The sequence below is a fragment of the Asterias amurensis genome, chromosome 17 (genome assembly GCF_032118995.1).
Source record: "Asterias amurensis chromosome 17, ASM3211899v1".
Classification (NCBI taxonomy): Eukaryota; Metazoa; Echinodermata; class Asteroidea; order Forcipulatida; family Asteriidae; genus Asterias; species Asterias amurensis.
The window spans coordinates 6,306,789-6,331,722 of record NC_092664.1 but is presented as its reverse complement, the minus strand read 5'-3'; the positions used below and the strand labels follow the sequence as shown (position 1 = coordinate 6,331,722).

Below are 24,934 nucleotides of genomic sequence, written 5' to 3'. Positions count from 1 at the left end.
CCGTTGGTCAATGGTTAAACTTAAACTCTCTTTAAAGAGAAAAAATATTATTATGATCATCCATTTCTTGATACTGAATGAATTTGTTACACTGATTTTCTTTGTTGGTATAAATATTCGAAGTTGGGCTTATTTCAAATTGGGTGAAATCTAAATTTAGCGATGACCTGGTCGTGAGTCTGACGTGTGGTGGCAGCAGACAAACTGACCTTTACGTGGTTGTTTTGGGGTACGTTTTTCCGTTTTTCAGCTGGACGGGGGGTAAATAACATACTTTTCGGCCTTTTCAGAATCAACCGGCAATATTTCTTCGGCAAGCTTAGAAATGGAGCAAGAAACCCCAATAGAAGACGGTGAGTGATTATTTGTAATATTAACTGTCAGTTTTCGGGTGTCAAAAAAAAAACCACACAAAAATCAAGTGCGGCAGTGCATGCACTGTTGTGTCACTGTGCTGCGGCTATGGTGGCCGGGCGCATTCAGCGTATTTCCAGTACAATTACTGAGTATTATAGTCGGCACATACTGCCACAGAACACACGATCAAAACACAATAATTTTACTGTGTGCTGAAGCAGCACCTATGCCTATGGTTCAGGAATCAGTTGGCACCTTTTTCTTATTTGAATTTGATATATCAAGGAAGAAATGTCTGCATGCATGTCATAATGTCATGCATATTGCATGTGTACAAAAATGTAGGTCACTCAGTCATATAATAATATTAATAGCAAGTACATTGTTTGTACGTATGTATGTATGTGTACGAGTAGTTGCGATAACGTAACACTCCTGCCGACAGTGTAGCCGGAGGGTTACGAAGCAGACGCAATGTGTGGAGGGCGAAATGGTTAAAAACGTACAATTTCGACAGCTAGTCAGCAGATTTGCTCCATTTTTACCACTTTTGAAAATCATGACGCAAATTCTAGGAACAACGAGAATCGATAATTGTTTTAATGTTTTCTCAAAAAGTAAAACTTTTCATGGAATAATAATATTTCAAGAGAAGTCTTTCACCATTACCTTCTGTCAACCCTGTAAGTTATTTGTAAATCTGTGAACTTTTTTTTGTTTTTTTGTCTGTGCCGAAAATGTATAATGGCTTTAAGGGTGTTGGAGATGATTTTTTTTTTACACAATTACAATGTATTATACTCATAACTCAATTTCCCTATTGATTGAATGCATTTTAAAGGAGACTCGGCAAAGATCACGACTTGCCTTTTTCGTACAAGCAAGTCTTTTTTTAAAACAGTAATAAACGTTCTTACTTTATTTCCAGCATAATTGATTTAATTCATGTAATTATATGGTTTTGTTGTAGATGTCAAGAAAAAAGTGATGTTGCGTCCACCTAACCGACGTCGCTTTGATGATCAGCTGGAGCAAGTTGCGCTGGATATCCGCACCCGGGAAGCTGAACTGGTTGGTTTTCAACTCCTTTTGGGATTTTAAAAAATAGTTGTTTATATTCCTATTGTTTCATAAACCATTTAGCCTTAAAGGATTTGGGTACCTTTTCAAAATGTCCATAGATTTACATTAAACTTACAGGGTTTGAAGATAATGATAGTGGAAAGCTTCCCTTCAAATACTACTTACTGAGGTGCTGTAGTTTTTGAGAAATTAGAAAAACCATGTCATGAAAATTAGTTTGTAAATGCTTAAAATAATTTTCTTCTCATGAGACGAAAATTATTTTCATGACATTGTTTTACTCATTTCCCCAAAACTACAGCACCTCAGCAAGGAATATTTTCAGGGAAGCTTTCTACTATCATTATCTTCAAACTGTGTAAGTTTAGTGTAAATCTGTGGACATTGTGTTTTTTGTCCTACAAAAGTTACTATACACCCTTTAACTACCTACGTAACAAGCTTGAGTTTAGGGGGAAAATCCACCACAAGACCAAAGAGTGCTTGTACATTGTAGGTTACGATAATAGTTTTACTGGACAAGTTATTTATTAAATACAAGAACTTTCTAAACAGTTTAAAACGTATGCCTTAGATATTCTCAAACCATTAAGCCTTCTTTTGGTGGGTCTTGTCACAAATGTGCTATTCTTTATTTCCCTCAAATCAAAACCTCCAAAAATAGAGAAGATAAACTACTATCTGGGCAGAAGGTAGGAAATTGGATGGGACTGCTATCTAATCTGCGATAGCGTGTCATGGCCGAGCAGTTAAGAGCACCGGATTCAAGCTCTGGTGTTTGATCAGCAGAGTGTGAGTTTGAATTCCGGTCGTGACACTTGCTACGTAAAATCGGGGAGGTAGTGCTTTCTGCTCTACTGGCCAGGCTTTGGACTGATGATACCCAAGCCTACATCCGTATGGACTGTAAAGCGGGTAACCGTGTTTGAGCCCTAGGAGTACATGTAGGTGGCAACCGCCTCTTGACAATTGTAGCCCACACCTTGAATTGGCCTTCAGGCCTTGTGTGTCCGCCAACTTGCATAAAAATTTTTAAAAAAATAAAAAAAGGTAGTCGAATATAATTTATAAAGCACAACTAGTTCTCAAAAGAACATAATCTACATGTACCTGCAAGTAGATACACATGGCCTTACCGCAAACCTAATATTTATTGGTACCTCACCATGCAGTGCCTCAAATCTCATACTGATATATGGTTGGCGTGTGCGTAAAGCGCTTGCCTCTCACCAAGGTGACCCCGGTTCGATTCCCGGTCGGGGCCATATATGTGAGTTGAGTTGTGCTTTGGTTCTCTGCTGTGCCACAAGGGTTTTCCAGACTATTAGGTTTTCCTTCAGGAAAAATCAAACACTTTCAATCTTGGCTGTGCTCTGGGTCAGAGGCGCCCTTGCATACCTGCTTCTCGAACACGTTGTAGCCGCGTCCTTCGCGAGTAAGGATGATTAGCCCCCCAAAAAAATTATTATATTATATTCCTTCTCATGATTATTATTAGAAATCTCTTGGAAGACCTCAAACGCAGACAGACACATCTTCAGAGCAGTTGGATCTCAGAGAAGCTTTACTAAAGGAACAGAAGGAATGCAGAGAGCAGAAGGAAGTCAATATTGCTAAGAGGAAAGCTCTAGATGAACAGTTAAAGCTTATTAATGAATCCATCACCAAACAAGTAAGTTTCTGTTTTTTTCCCCTCATATCTGCTACGCCTTGGTGACTAGTGAAATTTACAATTTGACTAGTCGCGCCTCAAATAGTCCAGATTTTCTTTTTTTATTTTTGAGCTGCATTGCGGCATATTGTTTGCCGCGAGCCAATATATTAAAATTTGTACTGAAATGGTGGAAGGATTGTGTCACTGATGTCTGATTGTGTTTCGTAAAGTAAGTTTTGTGAATAACGGTAGTCACGACTCGACAAAGCTATCAATAGTCATGGCTTGGACATTAGTCGCACCTCAGCAAGTAATATTTTAAGGGAAGCTTTCTACATTCATTATTTAACACTGTGTAAGTCAATGAAAATATGTGGACCTTTATGTGTGATGTCGTACAAAAAGTAGCCAAACTCTTTTTAAGGAAAGGTACATGTACATGTATGTGACGTTTGGTAATCATTAGCAGCAATGGAAACCTTTGGACAGAAGCCTTTAGCAGTGTTTGGTAGTAGAAAGCATTTTGAGAAACACTTTACCACCTCAAAATAAAGTGGTTCTGTAAAAAATATAAAAGTTTCTCTGACTCCAAATTTAGAATCATTTAAGTGTTACCATGTATTACTTAGATTGTGTATTCATAGTAGGGTTTATTCTTCCTGCGGTGATATATTCGCTCCAGATTTCTAAAAAACGTGACTTGAAATAAAATTTTCAGATGTTATTTTTATTGGGTTTTTCTACATTTAGGCCTATGTAGAATTAAAAAATTGCCAAAAATAGTAAATGCCTGACGTTTTGACCCTAGCAGAGGCTAAAGAGAAAGACTCTGCTAGGGTCGAATCGCAGGCCATTAACTATTTTTTGCACTTATACCATCGGTCCTTTTGGTTGGTACACAATGTAAGTTGTTTGCAACAGCTAATTTTACTTTCTCGTTTAAACAATTTAAAGACACTGGACACCTTTAGTAATTGTCAAAGACCAGTCTTATGTATATCAACATATGCACAAAATAACAAACCTGTGAAAATTTGAACTCAATTGGTCATCGAAGTTGGGACATAATATTGGAAGAAAAAAAAGCCTTGTTGCACAAGCTGTGTGCTAACAGATGCTTGAATTCAGGAACTCAGATGAGGTCTCAAAATCATTTCAAATATTTGAGTGAGAAATTACTTCTTTCTCAACCTTTGTTACTTCAGAGGGAGCCGTTTCTCACAATGTCTTTTACTATCGACAGCTCTCCATTGCTTGTTACCAAGTACGTTTTACTGCTAACAAATATTTTGAGTAACTACCAGTAGTGTCCAGTACCTTTAACTGTGCCAAACTCCTGTATTAATCTTTTCTTTTGCCTTGCAGAGTGATTCGCTATCCAAACTAGAAGCTGGTCTTGCTTATAAGACAGAGGCAGCAGTAGATGATGCAATACAGAAACTCCAATACCAACTTCGAACAAGACACTTTAAACTCAGCGAAGAGAATCGCATCGTCAAGGAAATCGACACCTACAGACGATCTAAGAAGAAAGTCAAGTAAGTTCAAAAAGGATACTTACTCACAATAAATGTTAGCATAACAACTTACTTGGTAACAAGTAATGGAGAGCTGTTGATAGAATAAAACATTGTGAGAACTGGCTCCCTCTCAAGTACTGTACATGTACACGTTCATGTAGTTTTTGAGAAAGTGGTCATTTCTCACTCAAATATTTCATCATCATCATTCGGCATAGACTTGCGCCCGTGGCTGCCTTGTCCTCACATTGTAATTGCGGTCGTTGCCGCCATCACCTGGCGTCTTTCAATCGCTGCTCTTTTCAGTTCTTCAACCCCTCTTCTACTCCACTTTGTGACGTTGTCTATCCAGCTCAGCTTAGGGCGGCCGCTGCCTCGAATTGTACCTGTAGGCAGACCATCTATAGCTGCGCTGGGTAGGCCTCCCTGTCTCATCACATGAGCGCACCATTTCGCCTTTTGCTCTAAGACCTCATCACTCGTGAGACACCACCGTTCACCGATCAGTCCAGCCAGCCTTTCATTTGTGATGAAGTGTGACCACTTTATGCCAAGCAGGGTTCCCCAAATCATTCTGCCAAAATATTTGAGTCATAAAAAAATGTGCTTGATGTCGGTATGTAACTACATGCTTCGGTAAAGCGCTGATTATTTGCTTATGATAAGGAAAGCCATAAAATTGAACCGTATTTTTCATGAAATACACTGTACTGCTAACTGTCTAAACCAGCTCTCAAACTAAAGTTTAAGGCATCTGAAAGCACACCCCCAAAAATGGCACACATATTCTCGTGCAACTTTGATGACCAATTGAGTCAAACTTTTATTACCAATTAAGTCAAAATAAAACTAAACAAAATTTTAAGGCATCTGAAAGCACACAAAATTGCACACATATTCTCGTGCAACTTTGATGACCAATTGAGTCAAAATTTTCACAGATTTGTTATTTTTAAAGCATAATATGTTGGCATACACCAAGTGAGAATACTGGTCTTTGGCAATTGCATAAGGTGTTCTGTGCCTTTAAGGGGAACACTATTTTTATCTTGATTTTTATGTTTAATTTATTTTAAATTTAATTTTGATGTTTTTACACTTCTAGATTGTTTGTAGTTGGGTATTAATAAAACAATTAGACCCCAACATCAAATTTGTAATATGTAACTACACTTCTGCTGTTGACAATGTGCTAAATAAAATTCTTTGTCTCTGATGTAAATTGAACATCTTTCAAAACGATATTAATTTATAATTTTTTTATTTTTACAGAGAATATCTTCAACAAAAGGAGCAAATTAAGATTCAGAGAGATCGGAAGAAGTGTCTGAAAGATGAAAGAGACGTAAGCATAACATAATTTCCCGTCTACTTATATTTTAAATCGGTTCTTTTTATTTCATCCCCAATAAGCGTCTGACCTTCAACCGATTTTCTGAAACATTAGGATTAATCCTATCTTGAAATAGGACGAGTAACTTGTAACTCGTCCTAGCTTGTCCTAACTCGTTTATAGTTAATTCATTTTTTTTATACCCATTATACACTGATGTGTGTTAGCATTGTATATCAGTACTTTTCCCCGAGTTCTGTGAAAAAAATCACAGGCATACTCGGGTGGAATGCAAACCCACAACCTTTGCCAATACAGCAAATGTCTTACCCACTATACCACCGAGATGACATGGTAGCTAGAGGCGGTTCGAACCCTATGTTTTAGAAGTGAGTATTGCAGCAATTTAATAGATGTTAAATTTGTATTGGGACTGAAGAACGTTTCACCCCACAAACAGTTCTCCAACTGTTTATAGTCCATTCATTTTGGTTTTTATACCCATATTCACGGATGTGTGTTAGCACTGTATACTCGGTACTTTCTCAAGTTCTGTGGAAAAAAAAATCAGTCATATTACTTGGTCGGGATTCGAACCCACAACCTTCTAGTTTGTAATCGAACCCCTCTTTCTCCCCTTCAGAAATATTTCCGCCAGGTTTCGCTGTCAAAATCCAAGGAAGATGAAGTGAAGCAAAAACTGATGACGTTTAAGAGCAAGACGGACGAAGCTTGGAGTCGTTACAGGGAAGCGGGACCAGAGAGGGAAACTCTGAAGAAAGGTCAGTGACCCCAAATGTGAATTTCATTTATTTTGTTCCTTCCATGCCTCACCAAGGTTTTAGCCAGAATTTGGTAAAAGGGTGTCCAAATTTGCTGGAAATTTTAAAACTCGGTGTCCAAATTGTTCACTTACAATAAGTTTGCATGTAAATGACAGATGAAACAGGGTGTCCAAATTGAAAACAGGGTGTCCAAAAGACACCGAGACACCCCTCTGGCTAACACTATGCTTCCATGATCTGGGCCAAATATCATAGAGCTGCTTAAGGACACTGGGCACTATTAGTAATTGTCAAAGACCAGTCTTCTCACTTGGTGTGTCTCAACATATGCATAAAATAACAAACCTGCGAAATTTTTTACTCAATTGGTCGTCGAAGTTGCGAGAGAATAATGGAAGAAAAAACACCCTTGTCGCTTACGTTGTGTGCTTTCGGATGCCTTGAGTTCGAGACCTCAGCTGAGGTCTCTAATCAATTCAAACATTTTAGTGAGAAATTACTTCTTTTTCAAAAACTCTCATACTTCCGAGTGAGCTGTTTCTCACAATGTTTTATACTATCAACAGCTCACCGTTGCTTGTTACCAACTAAATTTTTGTGCTAACAAGTATTTTGACTAATTACCAACAGTTTCCAGAAACTTTATTTTTTAAACCACGCTCCTTCTTTTGGGCCATAGCAAGGAGAAACAATACACTAGCCAGCAAGTTAGTGCACTATATCATGGGTGCTTTCTTGGTTGCGCAAACATTTTATGGTATAAAGTGCGAGCATTAAACACTTTATAGATGGCGAAAAGAGTAAGATTTAAAAATGTTGCTAAAATTTTCTGTCTCCGTTTGTTGAACAGAAATTGGTGAGCTGCACGAACGTCGTCGTCAGCTCACGGTAGAGTTCAGGCTGCAAAACAGTAAATATCACATGCAGCAGAAACAGCAACGAGCTCATAGCTTCAAACGCAAGGAGGAAGAGAAGAGGGCCATTGAGGAAGCTCGGCAGAGAGAATGGTAAGTTTCTAACTTCTAGATTGATTGATTGATTTTGGATATAAATACAGCAAGAACATGCCAAAAATACATACACAACAACAGGAGGAAAGACAATGAAATAAGATAAACCAAAATAGAACACAAGATAGAAATATTCTACAAAATTATTTTTTAAATCATTACTTATAACCAATATGTTTTGTCAATCTGCTTGTGGACGGCTGGCGCTTAGAAACTTAATAATAATAATAAAAAAGGAAATTTATAAAGGGCCAAATCGCCATACTGGCCTCCAAGCGCTGAATACAAATGTAAAAAAGGAATTAACAAATTATAACATTACAATTTAACAAGGCAATTACAAAAATATGATCTAGGCAGTTTTAAAAATCTGGACCAGCCTGTGAAAATGGCATATTTAGCACTCTTGAAATGTTGTAATTGGTTTTCTTTTTGGTATAATACAGGGCTGTGTACGAGGCTTCCAGGGAGCCTTATGAAGATGAGAGACAACTCTGCTCAACTCTAATCAAATACCTCCATCGATACCTCACTCCAGATCATGAATTACCCTTAGGTGCATCAGCTCTATCACCAGGTAAGATTTCCTCACAGTCCAATACCTCCTATAGGTAATTCAGCCTAATCACAAGGTTAAATCAGCCTCACATGTACCTCCAAGGTGTACATACGGCAATATCAGCCTCAAATACCTCCAGAGATACCTCACTCCAGATCACGAATTACCCTTAGGTGCATCAGCTCTATCACCAGGTAAGATTGCCTCATAGTCCAATACCTCCTATAGGTACTGCAGCCTAATCACAAGGTTAAATCAGCCTCACATGTACCTCCAAGGTGTACATACGCCAATATCAGCCTCAAATACCTCCAGAGATACCTCACTCCAGATCATGAATTACCCTAAAGTGCATCAGCTTTATCACCAGGTAAGATTGCCTCACAATATAATACCTCCTATAGGTACTTGAGCATAATCACAAGGTTAAATCAGCCTCACATGTACCTCCAAGGTGTACCTCAAATACCTCCAACGATACCTCACTCCAGATTATGAATAACCACAGTCTGAGACCTTTTATAGAAATGCCTCTAGCTACCGGGCAATCTCGGTGGTCTAGTTGGAAGACACTGCTCAAAAATTGCAACGGTCATGGGCTTGAGTCTTTCACAAAGCAGGCCTGGAATTACATGGCGGCCACGACGGCTGTGGCAGTCAATGCCCTTCCAACTGGTGCCCCTCGAAAAAATACCCTTTTCTCGGCCAAAAGTGATGTGCCCTTTCTCCCCATTGGCTGTCGTGCCCTTTTTTAACCCAAGTTAAATGTTTTATTAATTGAGACAAATATTTGTTTTTGGCTGACTACTTACGGCCGACAATAATTATTAAGTAAACTCTATTCAGCAGTCGTGGTTATTCAACAATCTATTTTTGCCCTCACACGCAAGAGCAGTATGCTGCCGCTGGCTGCGCCACTACTGCTGGCAATTTTTTACACACAAATACAAGGGAAAATCATTGTATTTTTTTACTGATGAGGGTGTCTTTCTCAATGATTAACACAATTTCCATGACAGGACAGCATGACTGTAAGGATGTAGAAGAACACTAACCCTAAATGTTTACTACTAAAAGTAAATTTAACCCTGAATACTTAGCAGATAGTACGTGAGTTAAGTGCGATAGACGCAGAAACTAGGTTTTCAGACAAATTTTTTAGTCTTCACTTCTGATTTAGTTTCAAATTATTTCATGAGAAAATTCTTCATAATTTGGTTAAATTGTCCTGCAAAGGAAAGTGTGGAAATCATTGAGGAAGACACTTTATTCTCATAAAAGGCTAAAAAGATGACGATGTTGCCATGCCCTCGTGTACGAAACATTGCGCTGCTGGGACCCAGCAATGGCGGCACAGCCACAGGCAGCAGGCAGCACTTGACACTTGGAATGGTCTATAAATGGGTAAAACCAAAATACGAACGTAGTCCTTTGTTGAGTTATTCATAGGGCAATCTAGCCCTTGCAAGCAAGAGCTCTACGCTGTCGCTGGCAGCGTGCAGCAGCACTTGGGCACCTGGAACAGTCTACATGGCCAAAACCAAAATGAATATACTAACGTAGTCCTTTGTTGTATTATTGATAGGGCAATCTAACCCTTCCAAGCAAGAACTGTAGGCAGCGTGCAGCAGCACTTGTGCACCTGGAACAGTCTACATGGCCAAAACCAAAATGAATATACTAACGTAGTCCTTTGTTGTATTATTGATAGGGCAATCTAACCCTTCCAAGCAAGAGCTGTAGGCAGCGTGCAGCAGCACTTGCGCACCTGGAACAGTCTACATGGCCAAAACCAAAATGAATATACTAACGTAGTCCTTTGTTGTATTATTGATAGGGCAATCTAACCCTTCCAAGCAAGAACTGTAGGCAGCGTGCAGCAGCACTTGTGCACCTGGAACAGTCTACATGGCCAAAACCAAAATGAATATACTAACGTAGTCCTTTGTTGTATTATTGATAGGGCAATCTAACCCTTCCAAGCAAGAGCTGTAGGCAGCGTGCAGCAGCACTTGTGCACCTGGAACAGTCTACATGGCCAAAACCAAAATGATTATACTAACGTAGTCCTTTGTTGTATTATTGATAGGGCAATCTAACCCTTCCAAGCAAGAACTGTAGGCAGCGTGCAGCAGCACTTGCGCACCTGGAACAGTCTACATGGCCAAAACCAAAATGAATATACTAACGTAGTCCTTTGTTGTATTATTGATAGGGCAATCTAACCCTTCCAAGCAAGAGCTGTAGGCAGCGTGCAGCAGCACTTGCACACCTGGAACAGTCCATATGGGTAAAACCAAAATGAATATACTAACGTAGTCCTTTGTTGAGTTATTCATAGGGCAATCTAGCCCTGGCAAGCAAGAGCTGTATGCTGTCGCTGGCAGCGTGCAGCAGCACTTGCACACCTGGAACAGTCTAAATGGCCAAAACCAAAATGAATATACTAACGTAGTCCTTTGTTGTATTATTGATAGGGCAATCTAACCCTTCCAAGCAAGAGCTGTAGGCAGCGTGCAGCAGCACTTGCGCACCTGGAACAGTCTACATGGCCAAAACCAAAATGAATATACTAACGTAGTCCTTTGTTGTATTATTGATAGGGCAATCTAACCCTTCCAAGCAAGAGCTGTAGGCAGCGTGCAGCAGCACTTGCACACCTGGAACAGTCCATATGGGTAAAACCAAAATGAATATACTAACGTAGTCCTTTGTTGAGTTATTCATAGGGCAATCTAGCCCTGGCAAGCAAGAGCTGTATGCTGTCGCTGGCAGCGTGCAGCAGCACTTGCACACCTGGAACAGTCTAAATGGCCAAAACCAAAATGAATATACTAACGTAGTCCTTTGTTGAGTTATTCATAGGGCAATCTAGCCCTGGCAAGCAAGAGCTGTATGCTGTCGCTGGCAGCGTGCAGCAGCACTTGCGCACCTGGAACAGTCTAAATGGCCAAAACCAAAATGAATATACTAACGTAGTCCTTTGTTGAGTTATTCATAGGGCAATCTAGCCCTGGCAAGCAAGAGCTGTATGCTGTCGCTGGCAGCGTGCAGCAGCACTTGCGCACCTGGAACAGTCTAAATGGCCAAAACCAAAATGAATATACTAACGTAGTCCTTTGTTGAGTTATTCATAGGGCAATCAAGCCCTGGCAAGCAAGAGCTGTATGCTGTCGCTGGCAGCGTGCAGCAGCACTTGCACACCTGGAACAGTCTACATGGCCAAAACCAAAATGAATATACTAACGTAGTCCTTTGTTGTATTATTGATAGGGCAATCTAACCCTTCCAAGCAAGAGCTGTAGGCAGCGTGCAGCAGCACTTGTGCACCTGGAACAGTCTACATGGCCAAAACCAAAATGATTATACTAACGTAGTCCTTTGTTGTATTATTGATAGGGCAATCTAACCCTTCCAAGCAAGAACTGTAGGCAGCGTGCAGCAGCACTTGCGCACCTGGAACAGTCTACATGGCCAAAACCAAAATGAATATACTAACGTAGTCCTTTGTTGTATTATTGATAGGGCAATCTAACCCTTCCAAGCAAGAACTGTAGGCAGCGTGCAGCAGCACTTGTGCACCTGGAACAGTCTACATGGCCAAAACCAAAATGATTATACTAACGTAGTCCTTTGTTGTATTATTGATAGGGCAATCTAACCCTTCCAAGCAAGAGCTGTAGGCAGCGTGCAGCAGCACTTGCACACCTGGAACAGTCTACATGGCCAAAACCAAAATGAATATACTAACGTAGTCCTTTGTTGTATTATTGATAGGGCAATCTAACCCTTCCAAGCAAGAGCTGTAGGCAGCGTGCAGCAGCACTTGCACACCTGGAACAGTCTACATGGCCAAAACCAAAATGAATATACTAACGTAGTCCTTTGTTGTATTATTGATAGGGCAATCTAACCCTTCCAAGCAAGAGCTGTAGGCAGCGTGCAGCAGCACTTGTGCACCTGGAACAGTCTAAATGGCTAAAACCAAAATGAATATACTAACGTAGTCCTTTGTTGTATTATTGATAGGGCAATCTAACCCTTCCAAGCAAGAGCTGTAGGCAGCGTGCAGCAGCACTTGCGCACCTGGAACAGTCTAAATGGCTAAAACCAAAATGAATATACTAACGTAGTCCTTTGTTGTATTATTGATAGGGCAATCTCCAGCCTCCTCTGTATCAACACCAACTGGATGCAGAGATGACATGATGACATCGGATGGAGTAGAGTTTGTCATCCTTAAGAAGAAGATTAACGATAGCGAGGATGTATTCTTACCAACAACATCTGCCAAGAAGAAACGTGCCATTAGGAAGCACAATCGCAAATCATCATGGCTGGTAAGTTTAACACTTTTTTTTTTTTATTTATTTATTTTTTTTTTTTTATGCAAGTTGCCTGACACACAAGGCCTGAAGGCCACTTCAAGGTGTGGGCTACAATCTGCTTTTCCAGGGGCAGTTGCCACCTACTTTTAGGGCTGAAACATGATTAGGTACTCCCTTTTACAGTCCACATGGATGTAGACTTGGTTATCCCATCAGAAGCCTGGCTGGTAGAGCAGAAAACACTACATGTACCTCCCAAACTTTGACAAAGCAATCATGGTTAAGAGCTTGCCTAAGGACACCAAGTGTCACGACTCGGACTCGAACCCACACTCTGCTGATCAAAGATCAGAGCTTGAATCCGGTGCTCTTAATCGCTAGGCCATGACACCTCACAAAACCTTAACCCTCTTGAGTGATTTACTCTTGGCCCACTTTCTTAAAGCCTGTAAGCATACAAATTTGCTAAGCACAGAAAGAAATCTTATAAAAAAATGGTTACCAGCCCAAATTCTTAAAGTTGACATGTTGCAACTGGTACCCAGCTAATTTATTTGCTTAGCAACGAAATCTGCTAAGCAGTATTTTCTGCTAAAACAGCTTCATAAAATTGGGCCTAGATCCGTCAAATGATGAGCGAGGCACAGGCGCTGCGTGTGACGTACGTGAAAGGGGTCAATAGATGGATTGCAACACACGACATCTTTGATGAATTGTGCACGCGTGAAAGGTTATCATTGGCTGAGAGTCATGCGTAGCGCCTACACGTGTGCACTTTTCCATTGTTTTACATCAAAGATGGCGGTCAATGGTGCGTATTGCAACCCATCTATAATAGCCAAAGCTGCTGCATACCTCTTACCATGTAAGTTTTGATTGCCGTTAAGTTTTATAGTCATTACCAAAGGTATACAGACCCTTTAATGTTGCTATTTATATTGCACCACATATTTGCATTTCAGAGTAAACCAATTCGACACACAGCGCCGATATTCAGTCAGTTTGATACCCTTGGTCTTCAAGCTCCATCTACCATTGGGGAAGTCCCATCTTCCATCTCTCAACTTACTGTCAAAAAGGTATGTATTTAAACCAAATAATGGCATTTCAGCACTTGGATTTTACACTGGACCACTGGCATGGTGCCCTTTTCTTGAAGCGATGTGGTACTCATGGGTGGCTTGTGCGTAAAGCGCTTGCCTCTCACCAAGGTGACTCTGGTTCGATACCCGGCTAGGGCCATATATGAGTTGAGTTGTGCGTTGATTCTCTGCTGTGCCTCGAGGGTTTTCCAGACCATCCGGTTTTCCTCACCCGGGAAAAATCAAGCACTTTGGATCGCTGGCTGTGCTGCGTGGTTGTATTGGAATGATGTGGACGGCTGCCAAAGGCGCCCTTGCATGCCTGCTTCTCGAACACGTTGTAGCCGGACATTGTGTTTTCTGTCCCACAAAAAGTACCTTGCCCCTTTTAGCAGAAAATATTGCTTAGCAGGATGCTAGTCTCACAAATTGTACATGGGATTCTGAGTGTTTCCTTCACGAAGTCCCAGGCCTGAGGTTTGCAGTTTTTATAATGAAATATTATGACTGTATTTTTGTTTTGTTTTTCGCAGAATGAGTATGACGAGATGGTAAAGATTAATTCCAGCATCCCGAGCGACATCCCATCAGGAGAAAGCTCTTATTCCTTATCAAATCAAACTCATCAAGAAACTCATACCACATCCAGTGCCTTGGATCAAATCATATCCTCCGTGACAGAACTAAGTGTATCACAAAGCGATAAAAAACTTAATCATATCGTAACGAAATCAACAAACGCTCTGCCACGTATAGACATTGAAAGTGCACAAGCTCACAGTATTCAACGCCAGACCAACAGCACCCCTGGGAATGAGTCCGCTCCAGAGACCCCTAATAGTAGTTGTAGTATCGCAAAAAGCAACGACGGAGACCAGGATTTGAAGGATGTGGAATCAATTGACTCTGGTATCGGGATAAACCGCTTGAAAAGCACTTCATCAGTTCCTACATCCGCGTCTCCGAATACTGACATCAAATGCCGAGAGGAGAACACAACCAGTGACGGAACTCACGAGACTAGTCTAGTACCACTGACTTCTACTGGTCGGGATGCATTCATTCAGCTAGATAGTGTACCATTGGATCGGGGAGGACAGTTTGGAAACGACGCGGAGATGAGCAATGCTGATCTAATAGAGAGTCAGGAATCTTTATGAAGGTAAACTGTTAATAAATCAATACAGAAAGAATACCATTGCCTTATGACATTCTACTGACAGCAGTTAGGGCTATGTAGGACCGGTCTGTTTATTATTGCAAAAATGTACTTAAACACAAAGAAGAACATTGGATCAATGTCACTGCAACAAGGACCCAATTTCCTAAAGCCTGTAAGCACAAAAATATTTGCTAAGCACAAAAAAGTATTGCTTAACATAAACAGGTTAATAGATCAAAATTTGCATCGAGGATAAAGAATATTAAGTACTTATCCCAAGCTCTGTGAAGGAAATCACACTTCAGGTGGGATCGAACATACGACCTTCCAATTTTAGAGCAGTGTCTTACCAAATAGACCATAGAGATTGGTAGCTAGAAACTGTTACAATCAAAAAATTACATGAAGGTTACATTTTATTGACTGGTGCCCCAACAGCTTTATGAAATTGAGCCCTGGTCGTATCTCCTAAAATAACCTTTTCGTGAAGTGCGATTTTCAGAAATTGCACCAATGCAGTAGTCTCCCGACTTCCAAGAAAATAAACTCCGCGGCAATGGAATATACAGCAAGACAAGTTCTCCAAAGAACATAATCTGCATGTACTCAGCAAGTAAATACACATGGTGTTGTCGCAAACCAAATATACATGTACATTAATACTTCCCAATGCAATGCCTCAAATCCCCTTAATATACATGTTACCCGGATTTACACACAAAGTCAGTTGAGTGCAGGCAAGGTACGACTTCTTTGCAGAATTTAGTTACAACCGTACTGCACCGTCTCGACAATTTATACAACGCAAGTTCTGCAGTTTTGTTGTATCTGGGTGAAAACTACCCTGTATGAACATTGTAGACACAAAACCAAATGGTATGGAGGTATAACGACTTTGCACAAGGCATCTCTACCAACTAAAACACAGCATTTTAGAACTGGGGCATTGAAGTTATAATTGTGAATATATTTTAAACTGTTTTTAATTGTTGATTATGCAGTCTGTATACTCTACATTACTCTAGTTTTTATCTTGTTTTTGAAGTGATGTCATGTTATTAACATGCATGGTACATGTATGTGCGTATACTATTTATTACAAATATGTAATTTTGTGAAATATACGAAAAAAATTCAGTTTATACTAAAACAAATATTATTGTTCAATAGTGTAAAGATAGGGTCATACTTTGGTATGAAAGGACATGTGAAATGTTTTATCAGAAAGCCTACTTGTTATTATGAGAAAGCATTAGAACTGCTGATTTTTTTTTCTGAAGTGCCTCTGTTGAAACACAATAAAAGTATCTCAAAAAAATTGAACTTTCAAAGATTGCCTGCAGGTGACTTTTGGAAATTTCTTTTGTTTCAATTTGAATACTGCCCTCAATACAGCCAGAGTTATACGACGTTCTTAATTCAAATTTGTCTGGGTTGTTTTCCTCTTCAATACGAAGACACAGTATTCAACTGAAACTTTCACAGGTGACTTTCATTGTATCTTTCTTGATAATAAGCCATTTGCCAGTTGGATTTGAATAATGTCTGGTACAATGACCTGTGTAGTCACAACGTACCGCTAATATTTGAATTCCACAGACTGTAGAGACAGTTGGCCAGGTCTGGAATTTAATCTTTAGAGGGCAAGGCCATTTTTTGTTTTAAAAGGGCACTTCCATTGAAAAATCTTAAAAGTCTTTGGGAAACTTTTGAAGGGGCACCAAGGTCGAGACAAGGGCAACGGTGGCCTTCGTTAAATTTAAGACCTGGGTTGCTAAACGTATGTCAAATGGTTCAGGGCAAGCTTTTGCATAGCAACCTCCATATGTATGAGCAAACCCTGGTAATTGTACCATTGTGCTACAGGCCTACACCATGTATGATGTCTATCCATTCAGAATTGTGTGCAGTGTTCACCAATTTCAATTAAAGTGTGAACTTTAAGCAGGTCATTGTACATGTAGCCTACCAGACAGTATACAAATCTAGTACGCAAATGGCTTATTGTGCTGGTAAATCAACATTATGTTGACCAAAACCAAATGATGACCCTACCTTTAAATTGTAGGGGTTTTAAAGCTACATGTATGAGTGGTCTGACAGACACACACATGGGACATTATTACTCAGGTTTACATGTATGTTGAAGAGTGTAAACCTCATCGTCCATTGCAAGCCTGGAATTTCATCTTTGAGAGGGCAAGGCCATTTTCCTTTTTTTCATTGGAAAATCTTATGGTCTACATGTATGGGGAAATTCAGAAGGGACACCAAGGCCATGGCCTCTTTGGAATTCCAGGCCAGCATCAACATCAAGATCATGAAGTTACATCAACGAGGAGCAATGAAGTACTGGCAGTCAGCGTGCTCTACATGTGCAAGCCTAGAAGATGTCAGATGTCCAGGCTACCTACACACCCGTACCTCCCCCTGGACAGATTGGGTCACATCTTATGTTAACCCTTGCTACTATTGGTGCCATCTTCCAGTGAGCTGATCAACCGTTTGAAACCATTCAACTACAGGGATTATGCATGGTGGCCATCTGTGAACTGGGCTCAATTTCATAGAGCACACCTAATACATTGTATTCACCCTACAAGTTCTGTGTACACCATCCCACTTTGGAAATGGTGTCTTTTTTTACTTTGTATTCATTGTTGTATGGCTTGTAGTATAGGACTCTTCCATTGTTGTGCAGGGATCTCTTAGAAATGGTTTAGCAATGACTTAACCTGTTAAGCTGTTGAGCAGAAAATTGTGGTAAGCAAGATTGTTTTTGCTTAGCAAATTGTGTGTGTGAGTGCTTAAGAGCATAATGAGATTTTGGCCCAGGTCATATTGCATGCAAAGAGACTCTTCTCATGAGATCTAGGCCCAATTTCATCGCTCTGCTTACCACTGAATTCTGCGCTTATGTTCACTATTCTCAGCTTACTGAGCAAGTGCCAAATGTCTGCGCTAGCTGTGTAAGTGAAGAAAGACTAGTAACCAGGAATATGTACGAGCACAAGCAAAATTCCCTGCTTACCTGTGAAATGCCACTTGACATAAGCGCAGAATTCCCTGCTTCCGTAAGCCCAGACTTTTCCTTAAAATGGTCAGCAGAGCCATGAAATTGGGCCCTGCCTGTAAATTGCACATCCCATGTGCACACTGACACCACTGGTTGGCAAATATTGCAGGAATATTGAACCATTTGGTATGGGACTGATGGCGGTTTAATGCATTGTGTGTCTTCATAATTCTATTAAACCCTTTTTTGACAAATAATGGCAATATTGGTTTGCACTCTGTAATTTGGGTTTATACAGACAAATTTACCCGAGACCAAATAGTGTCATAGAATTGTGTCCACCATCTAATAATGGCTTATACATGTATGGCATTTTGCCCACCAATGGGAGACTTTTGGGACGCTTGGTGTCAGCAGACTTACCAGGTAAAATCCATTGTTCTTGGTAATGTGTGCGTGCTTAACTACTTAAGCGATGGAAATTTACCTAGTAAGTCTGCTGTCACCTAGTGTTCAAAAGTCTCCCATTGTGTCTATATGCTTTATTGAGTGTAAATTTTCATTGGAAGAGGTTATCATCATTTTGCAATCTCATATAAAGATTTATTAGAAGTGAGAGCTTGTTGATGTTCATTTTTGGTCAGTGATTTGTAAATTTTTGTGTAAGAGAAATTGATTCATAAAACTTCTTCAAACATTCTTATTTATGTAGAAAGTCAATAATCTTATTAGTGTACAGTAGTAAAAACCTTCATTTTTAATTGAAAATTGAATTATATTTGATAATCTTAATGAGTGATATTTTTTAGAGACAGTTTAGCTTTTTATGTGAATTGATTGTTGTATATGAAATGGAAGGTGACAAGGTGTTGACTTAATACTGATATAGTTTGTTTTTCTATTTGGAGGGGACTGGGGGTGAAACAAATCATTAATCCACTTTAGCTAGATTAAGTGTGTAATCAGCCGTCAATTTCACCAAACTTTTCCTAACTTGGGATTAATCTTAAAACTTAGGACAGTTAAGTTCCAAATCCATGATGTTAGGATGCATTGAACCCATCCTAAGTTAGGACAAGTTTTAACTTGAAAAAGAATTAATCCTAGCGTTTCGTTAATTGTCTGCTGGCCTGAGACTACACATAGGCAGGGGAGGCAACTCACTACAAATGACACGGCTTCGTTTTTAATGAACCACTCAGAATTTTAGATCAAACATTTTAGGATAAAAAGTACAACTTTGTGAAAATTTTGTTTTAGCATTATCAAAAAATAGTTTCATAAAGTCACAATCGATAAAACAAATAGTAAATGTACAGGTATACAGGACTGGAACTTCATCTTTTAATTGAGAGTTGAAATATTTTAACAATGTTTTCTGAGTGAAATTGGGCCCTGATATTGACTGCATTTTACCCACTAAGTCCCTAGATACTTCAGTAAAAACATGGAGCCAGGAAACACTCAGTTTCAATAGAAGCATCTGGGATTATAGACAGGCTGTTCTTAACATGAGTGGAATAGGGGGCCATTGTGAGTGTCTAATATAATGTAGCTTCAATATTGTCAGTCAATGTGTTTAAAGGCAGTGGACACTATTGGTAATTACTCAAAATAATTATTATCATAAAACCTTACTTGGTAACGAGTAATGGGGAGCTGTTGATAGTATAAAACATTGTGAGAAACGGCTCCCTCTGAAGTAATGTAGTTTTCGAGAAAGAAGTAATTTTCCTCGAATTTGATTTCGAGATCTCAGATTTAGAATTTGAGGTCTCGAAGTCAAGCATCTGAAAGCACACAACTTCGTGTTACAAGGGTGTTTTTTTCTTTCATTATTATCTCGCAACTTCGACGACCGATTGAGCTCATATTTTCACAGGTTTGTTATTTTATGCATATGTTGAGATACATCAAGTGAGAAGACTGGTCATTGACAATTACCAAAAGTGTCCAGTGTCTTAAAAGGCACTGGACACTTTTGGACTCAAAGTATAATCAGGTATGTATGCTTCGTTTTTGAAAGCGCAAGGGCCCTCTAGAACATTTTCTGCTCGGGAAAGGCCATGGTCACCTACATGTATGAGGACATTGCAAATTCATACTGGAGTAATTCAAGGGCACCAAGGCAATGACTAGGGGGCATTGAGGCAATTAACCTTCATTGCCTCTGTGAAGTATCAGGCATGTACATGTACTGTGGTTAAACTTGTACTGTGGTTAAGCATAAACACTTACTTGGTAATGATCAACAGAGAGCTGTTAAAAGTTTAAAACACCTTGCACTATCTACATGTACTTGAAGGCACTGGATATATACGTACGTTTGGAATGTCAAAGACCAGTATTCTCACTTGGTTTATCCACACGTATGTGCATAAAATAATAAACCAGAGAAACTCTGGACTCAACTAGGTGTCGAGGTTGCAAGAAAGTAATGAAAGACAAACGCCCTTGTTGCAAACATTTGTGTGATTTTAGATGCATGAGAAAGGCTGCACTCCTGAAGTCTTTCTCATTTTCAAATATATAGGCCAAGTGAGAAATTATCTGTTTCTCAAAAACTATGTATAATGTCACTTCAGAGGGAGTCGAATCTCACAATATTTTATACTACCAACAGCTCTCCATTGCTTATTACCAAGTAAGTTTCCATGATTTTTTCTATATTTCGAGTAGTTACCAAACTTGCCCAGTGCCTTTAAAAATCAGCCACTATGATAACTTTTATCATCTGTTTATTCATAGCAACATGAATGGAACCAGACAATGCAATGTATTATTTTCATATTTGAGTGGAGAGAAAACTGATGCATCAATCAGTATTGAAAGATCAGACAAGGTCAGGGCTGATCAAATATTTATTTACTGTAAAGGATGAAGCGTGTGTAACTTATTCAAACAGGGTGAGTCAAAGAGAAGTTGATCGGGATGGGTGATGTTTTCAAAACAAACAAATGACACTCGAAAGTTCAGTAAAAAAGCATTATTTAAAGACCTGCTTGAACGAAAATGTCAAGTCGTGAACGTTGCTGAATTTCATTTGAAAGGTTTTCAATGAATAAGGAAATGGAGCCATATGTTTATAAATAGATTTTAATTGTGTAAAAAAAACAATCATTTCGGATACCCTTATCCAGCGTTTTTCTGAGAGATTTGGGAGCTCCAATTTGTAAAGCCGCTTTGTTGCAGCGTGAAGGTATAACAAAGCAAACTTCCACAAAAGCAAACCCTCAGCGGCATTGTCCTGTGACGCACGCCTTCAAGGGCAGAACTGTTTTTAGTTTTTCAAAACCTTTATGTTGGGGCCTGATTTTTCAATCGATAATTACGAAAACTTCAGAAGTGTACACATATCAAAATAACATTAAAATGATGAACAAGTGCATTATAAACAAGTTAAAATACCATTTCCGTTAAAATCATTCCCCTCAGGTAGCTGTTTAACAAACAACTCTCTCCTGCTTAGTGGGGGAAAAAAAAAGAATGAAAGAAATTGATCATTGCTTAGAGGAGTTATGCCTATTTTAATAAAGGTACCCATTACGTAGTCAATAGGGTATTTTTGGTCTTTACCCTTGTCTGTTAGCACTGTATACTCAGTACTTACCGGAGTTCTGTGAACAAAATCACAGGCATATTACTTGGGTGGGATTCGAACCCAGGAACTTTGCAATTCTAGAGCAGTGTCATACCAACTAGACCACCGAGATTGCCCGGTAGCTAGATGCAGTCAAAGGGGTCGAGCATGGACAATCAATGGACAGCTACAAACATGACAAACTTGGGTGCTTTCACTAAAACAGGCATCTTCTCTCAGAAATGATCAATTTGTTTCAGTCTTCTTCAGATAAGCAGGAAAGAATGCTTGTTTAATAGTGTGCTTCACTGGGGTTTTGATTGTCAGTTATTGGTTTGTTTGTAAATCAAAAATCTCGGTCGACTTTATTTTGACTCACCCTGTATTCATGTTCTGTTCATTATATACAATGGCAATTTTATGGCTGCAGGTAATGGTAGCTCTGCAGTGTGTGTTTAACGTATGACGTTAAATTTTTAAAAGTATGCATTAAATAATTTTATTATTAATAAAGGAAGAGTGCAAGTCAGAATGTTGCTTCTGTTGACAAGTCAATTTGGGATTATTGTTTTGACGGCATTTGACGTCATCCAGCCACCATCTTAGATGTACTCAAAGATGAGACAATGGAAATGCACAGATTTGTACACGCTGGGCACAGGATTTGCAAATGAACAATAGGCTTAATGATCAACCACCTTTTGACCTCTACATATATAGACCTTTATCATGGTGTGGCCATCTTGATTTTACTACATTCCAACTTATTGTAACCAAACTGAGGCTGGACAAGCTAATAGTCTCGTGTCGTGTTTGCGCAATGAATGTCAGCATTCATTGCTGTTACTGGAAACAGGGAACATGACCAATATGGTGACAGCGTGATAAAGGTCTATGGGAGGGTATTTACCCAAATCATGTTATGTGCATACAGTGACTTGTTTTTGTGACTACATCACAGACTGTGCAAATCTCCGCCATTCATGTTCATTGGCATGATTTTGTTTCCTCCAACCCATAGTTCACAATGGAATGCGGAAAGCAGGATGGGGGATCCAATCCCCCACCTCAGAGCCCTTCCCTCCTCTTTCTATCCCCCACCCCCTTTTGTCACCACAAATAAATTACCAAAATGCTTTATTAAGAGTACATCAGAAGCCCGTCAAAAGTATCTGACCAGGATCAGTGCCAGCATGCAAGCAGTAGCACTAGCACCATGGTGCCAGCAACTGCATCAGCACTGCCACAAGCAACAGCAGCAGCAGCAGTTCAACACATAGAAAAAAACGAGTACCACCATCATCACTAGCAACAACAGCAGCAGCAACTGCAGAAGCACCAAAGCTAGCTTAGCACCACCACCAGAACAACAACAGGACCACCACTACCGCAAGCAACAACAGCAGAAGCAGCAGCAGCAACTGCAGCAGCACCAAAGGTAGCTTAGCACCACCATCCACAACAACAATAGTACCACAAGCAGCCAGTGCCCTGCCAACCCTTAAACGCCAATGTCAACACAAAATGCCACCACGACTATTATGACAAGTCTTTAAATATCTGTCGCAAGGATAGCGTTCCGACTCGAGGCTCTCCCTAATTCCGACACTTTCCAAGATTCAGATTCTCTCTGCGAATCTCGCGACACATGCGATATTTTCATGAGACGCAGGCCCATGCGAGATGACTTTTCTCACGACTACAGTCCCAGTTAATTGGGGAGTAGTAGTCGCAGCCAGCAGCTTCGCACGACAGCAGTGATCTCAAGAGAGCAGTATTCGAACGCAGAAACCTGAATCATTACGCCGCCACCACGACTCGACCACATATATCTCACCGCGACAGACCATTAACGTCTTGTCCACAAGTCTACCACCACAACAACAACAACAACATTAACAACAACAACAACAACAACAACAACAACAACAACAACAACAACTACAACAACAACAACAAATGCAGGGAAAATATAATGAAGGATTCTATAGAAGAAAACTTGATTTCCATCAGAAAGTATTAAATTTTATTACTACATGTTGGTATGTCATCAACATGAAAAACACTAAAAGCTGAACAACTGACCAGTTTTACACTCCTTTGTTTTCTATTTATGGGAGTTTAGTTACAATATTTTCGATAAGGTTTCACATAAATAAAATTTTGACATAAAAACAACTTGATAAGTTATATATAGCCATTTGGTGTTATAAATACAAGGATATTAATTGATAACAAATAAATATTATTGAAATTCTCAATCCCCCTCTAAAAATATGTTGTTTTTGTTGCCAATTTGGTGTAGCAGTAATAACAGGTTCATTTGTATGCAAAAACATTTGTATTTTATTTAAGCTTAGCAAGTTACTCAAAGTTAACAAAGTGCTACGATTCTTAAGATGCTACAGTGATTTGTATTGTCGTTTAACCTGTTGCTTAGCAACGAAGGGTTCACATCTGAAAGTGTACACCTATGGTAATTACTCCAAAAATTAATTACCATAAAAACATAGTTGGTAATAGGGCACTGGAGAGCTGATGATATTAAAAAACACTGCTAGAAATGTCTCTTTTTTAAGTCATGTAGTTTTTACATTTAGGAAAGGGGATATTTTCCACCAACAGATTTGAGTCCGATAAAGGCTTCAGACTCGAAGCCCTTTTTCAGACATCTGAAAGCAATCTTAGCACTTAAAGCCATTGGACCCTTTCGGTAAACTGTGTTGTCCAAGGCCCACACTTTGTGTATCACAACTTCTATATCAAATAACAAACCTGTGAAAATTTAGGCTCAATCGGTCATCGGAATCGGGAGAAAACAATGGAAAACCCCACCCTTGTTTCCGCGCGTTTCGCCATGTCATGACATGTGTTTAAAATAAATCCGTAATTCTCGTTAACGAGAATTTATATTGTTTTGCTGTTTTCTCAAAAAGTAAAGCATTTCATGGAATAATATTTCAAGAGAAGTCTTTTACCATTGCCTTCTGTAAACCCTGTAAGTTATTTGTAAATCTGTGAACTTTTATTTTTTTTTCTGAACCGAAAGGGTCCAATAGCTTTAAAGCCATTGGACACTTTTCTCCTGACTCCGATGACTGATTGAGCTTAAATTTTCACAGGTTTAATATTTTATATATAAGTTGTGATACACGAAGTGATGGCCTTGGATAATACTGTTGTCCGAAAGTGTCCAACGGCTTTAATCGAGCCTGGGCTCAAATCATGAAGAAGTTATAAAGGTTGAAATATCAATATCACCATGACTGTAACATCCAATTGTGCTTGCAGTTTAATACATTGGCTAACCGTTTTAAGATAACCATTTGGTGTTTCAGACTTATTATGGCTGCCCTGTTCACTTCCTTAAAGTGTGTTGAAGCGTATGAACCCCCAGCAACACCCTTGGCCTTCAGCTCGTACCCGATTTGTAAAATCAAGCCCTGGACCAAAATCCTATTGAAC

At 39.5% G+C, this 24,934-nt stretch overlaps 1 protein-coding gene across 1 annotated transcript; it reads left to right on the top strand.

Annotated features, from left to right (window-relative positions):
* The first annotated feature begins 204 nt into the window (after positions 1-204).
* LOC139949627 (uncharacterized) lies at positions 205-21,982 on the top strand. The gene is made up of 11 exons (XM_071948066.1): positions 205-353; positions 1,328-1,428; positions 2,939-3,112; positions 4,460-4,632; positions 5,887-5,959; positions 6,591-6,729; positions 7,583-7,739; positions 8,189-8,319; positions 12,457-12,641; positions 13,592-13,708; positions 14,245-21,982. The coding sequence occupies exons 1-11, from the start codon at positions 326-328 to the stop codon at positions 14,869-14,871; spliced, it is 1,905 nt and encodes a 634-aa protein (XP_071804167.1). The 5' UTR covers positions 205-325; the 3' UTR covers positions 14,872-21,982.
* The last annotated feature ends 2,952 nt before the right edge of the window (positions 21,983-24,934 follow it).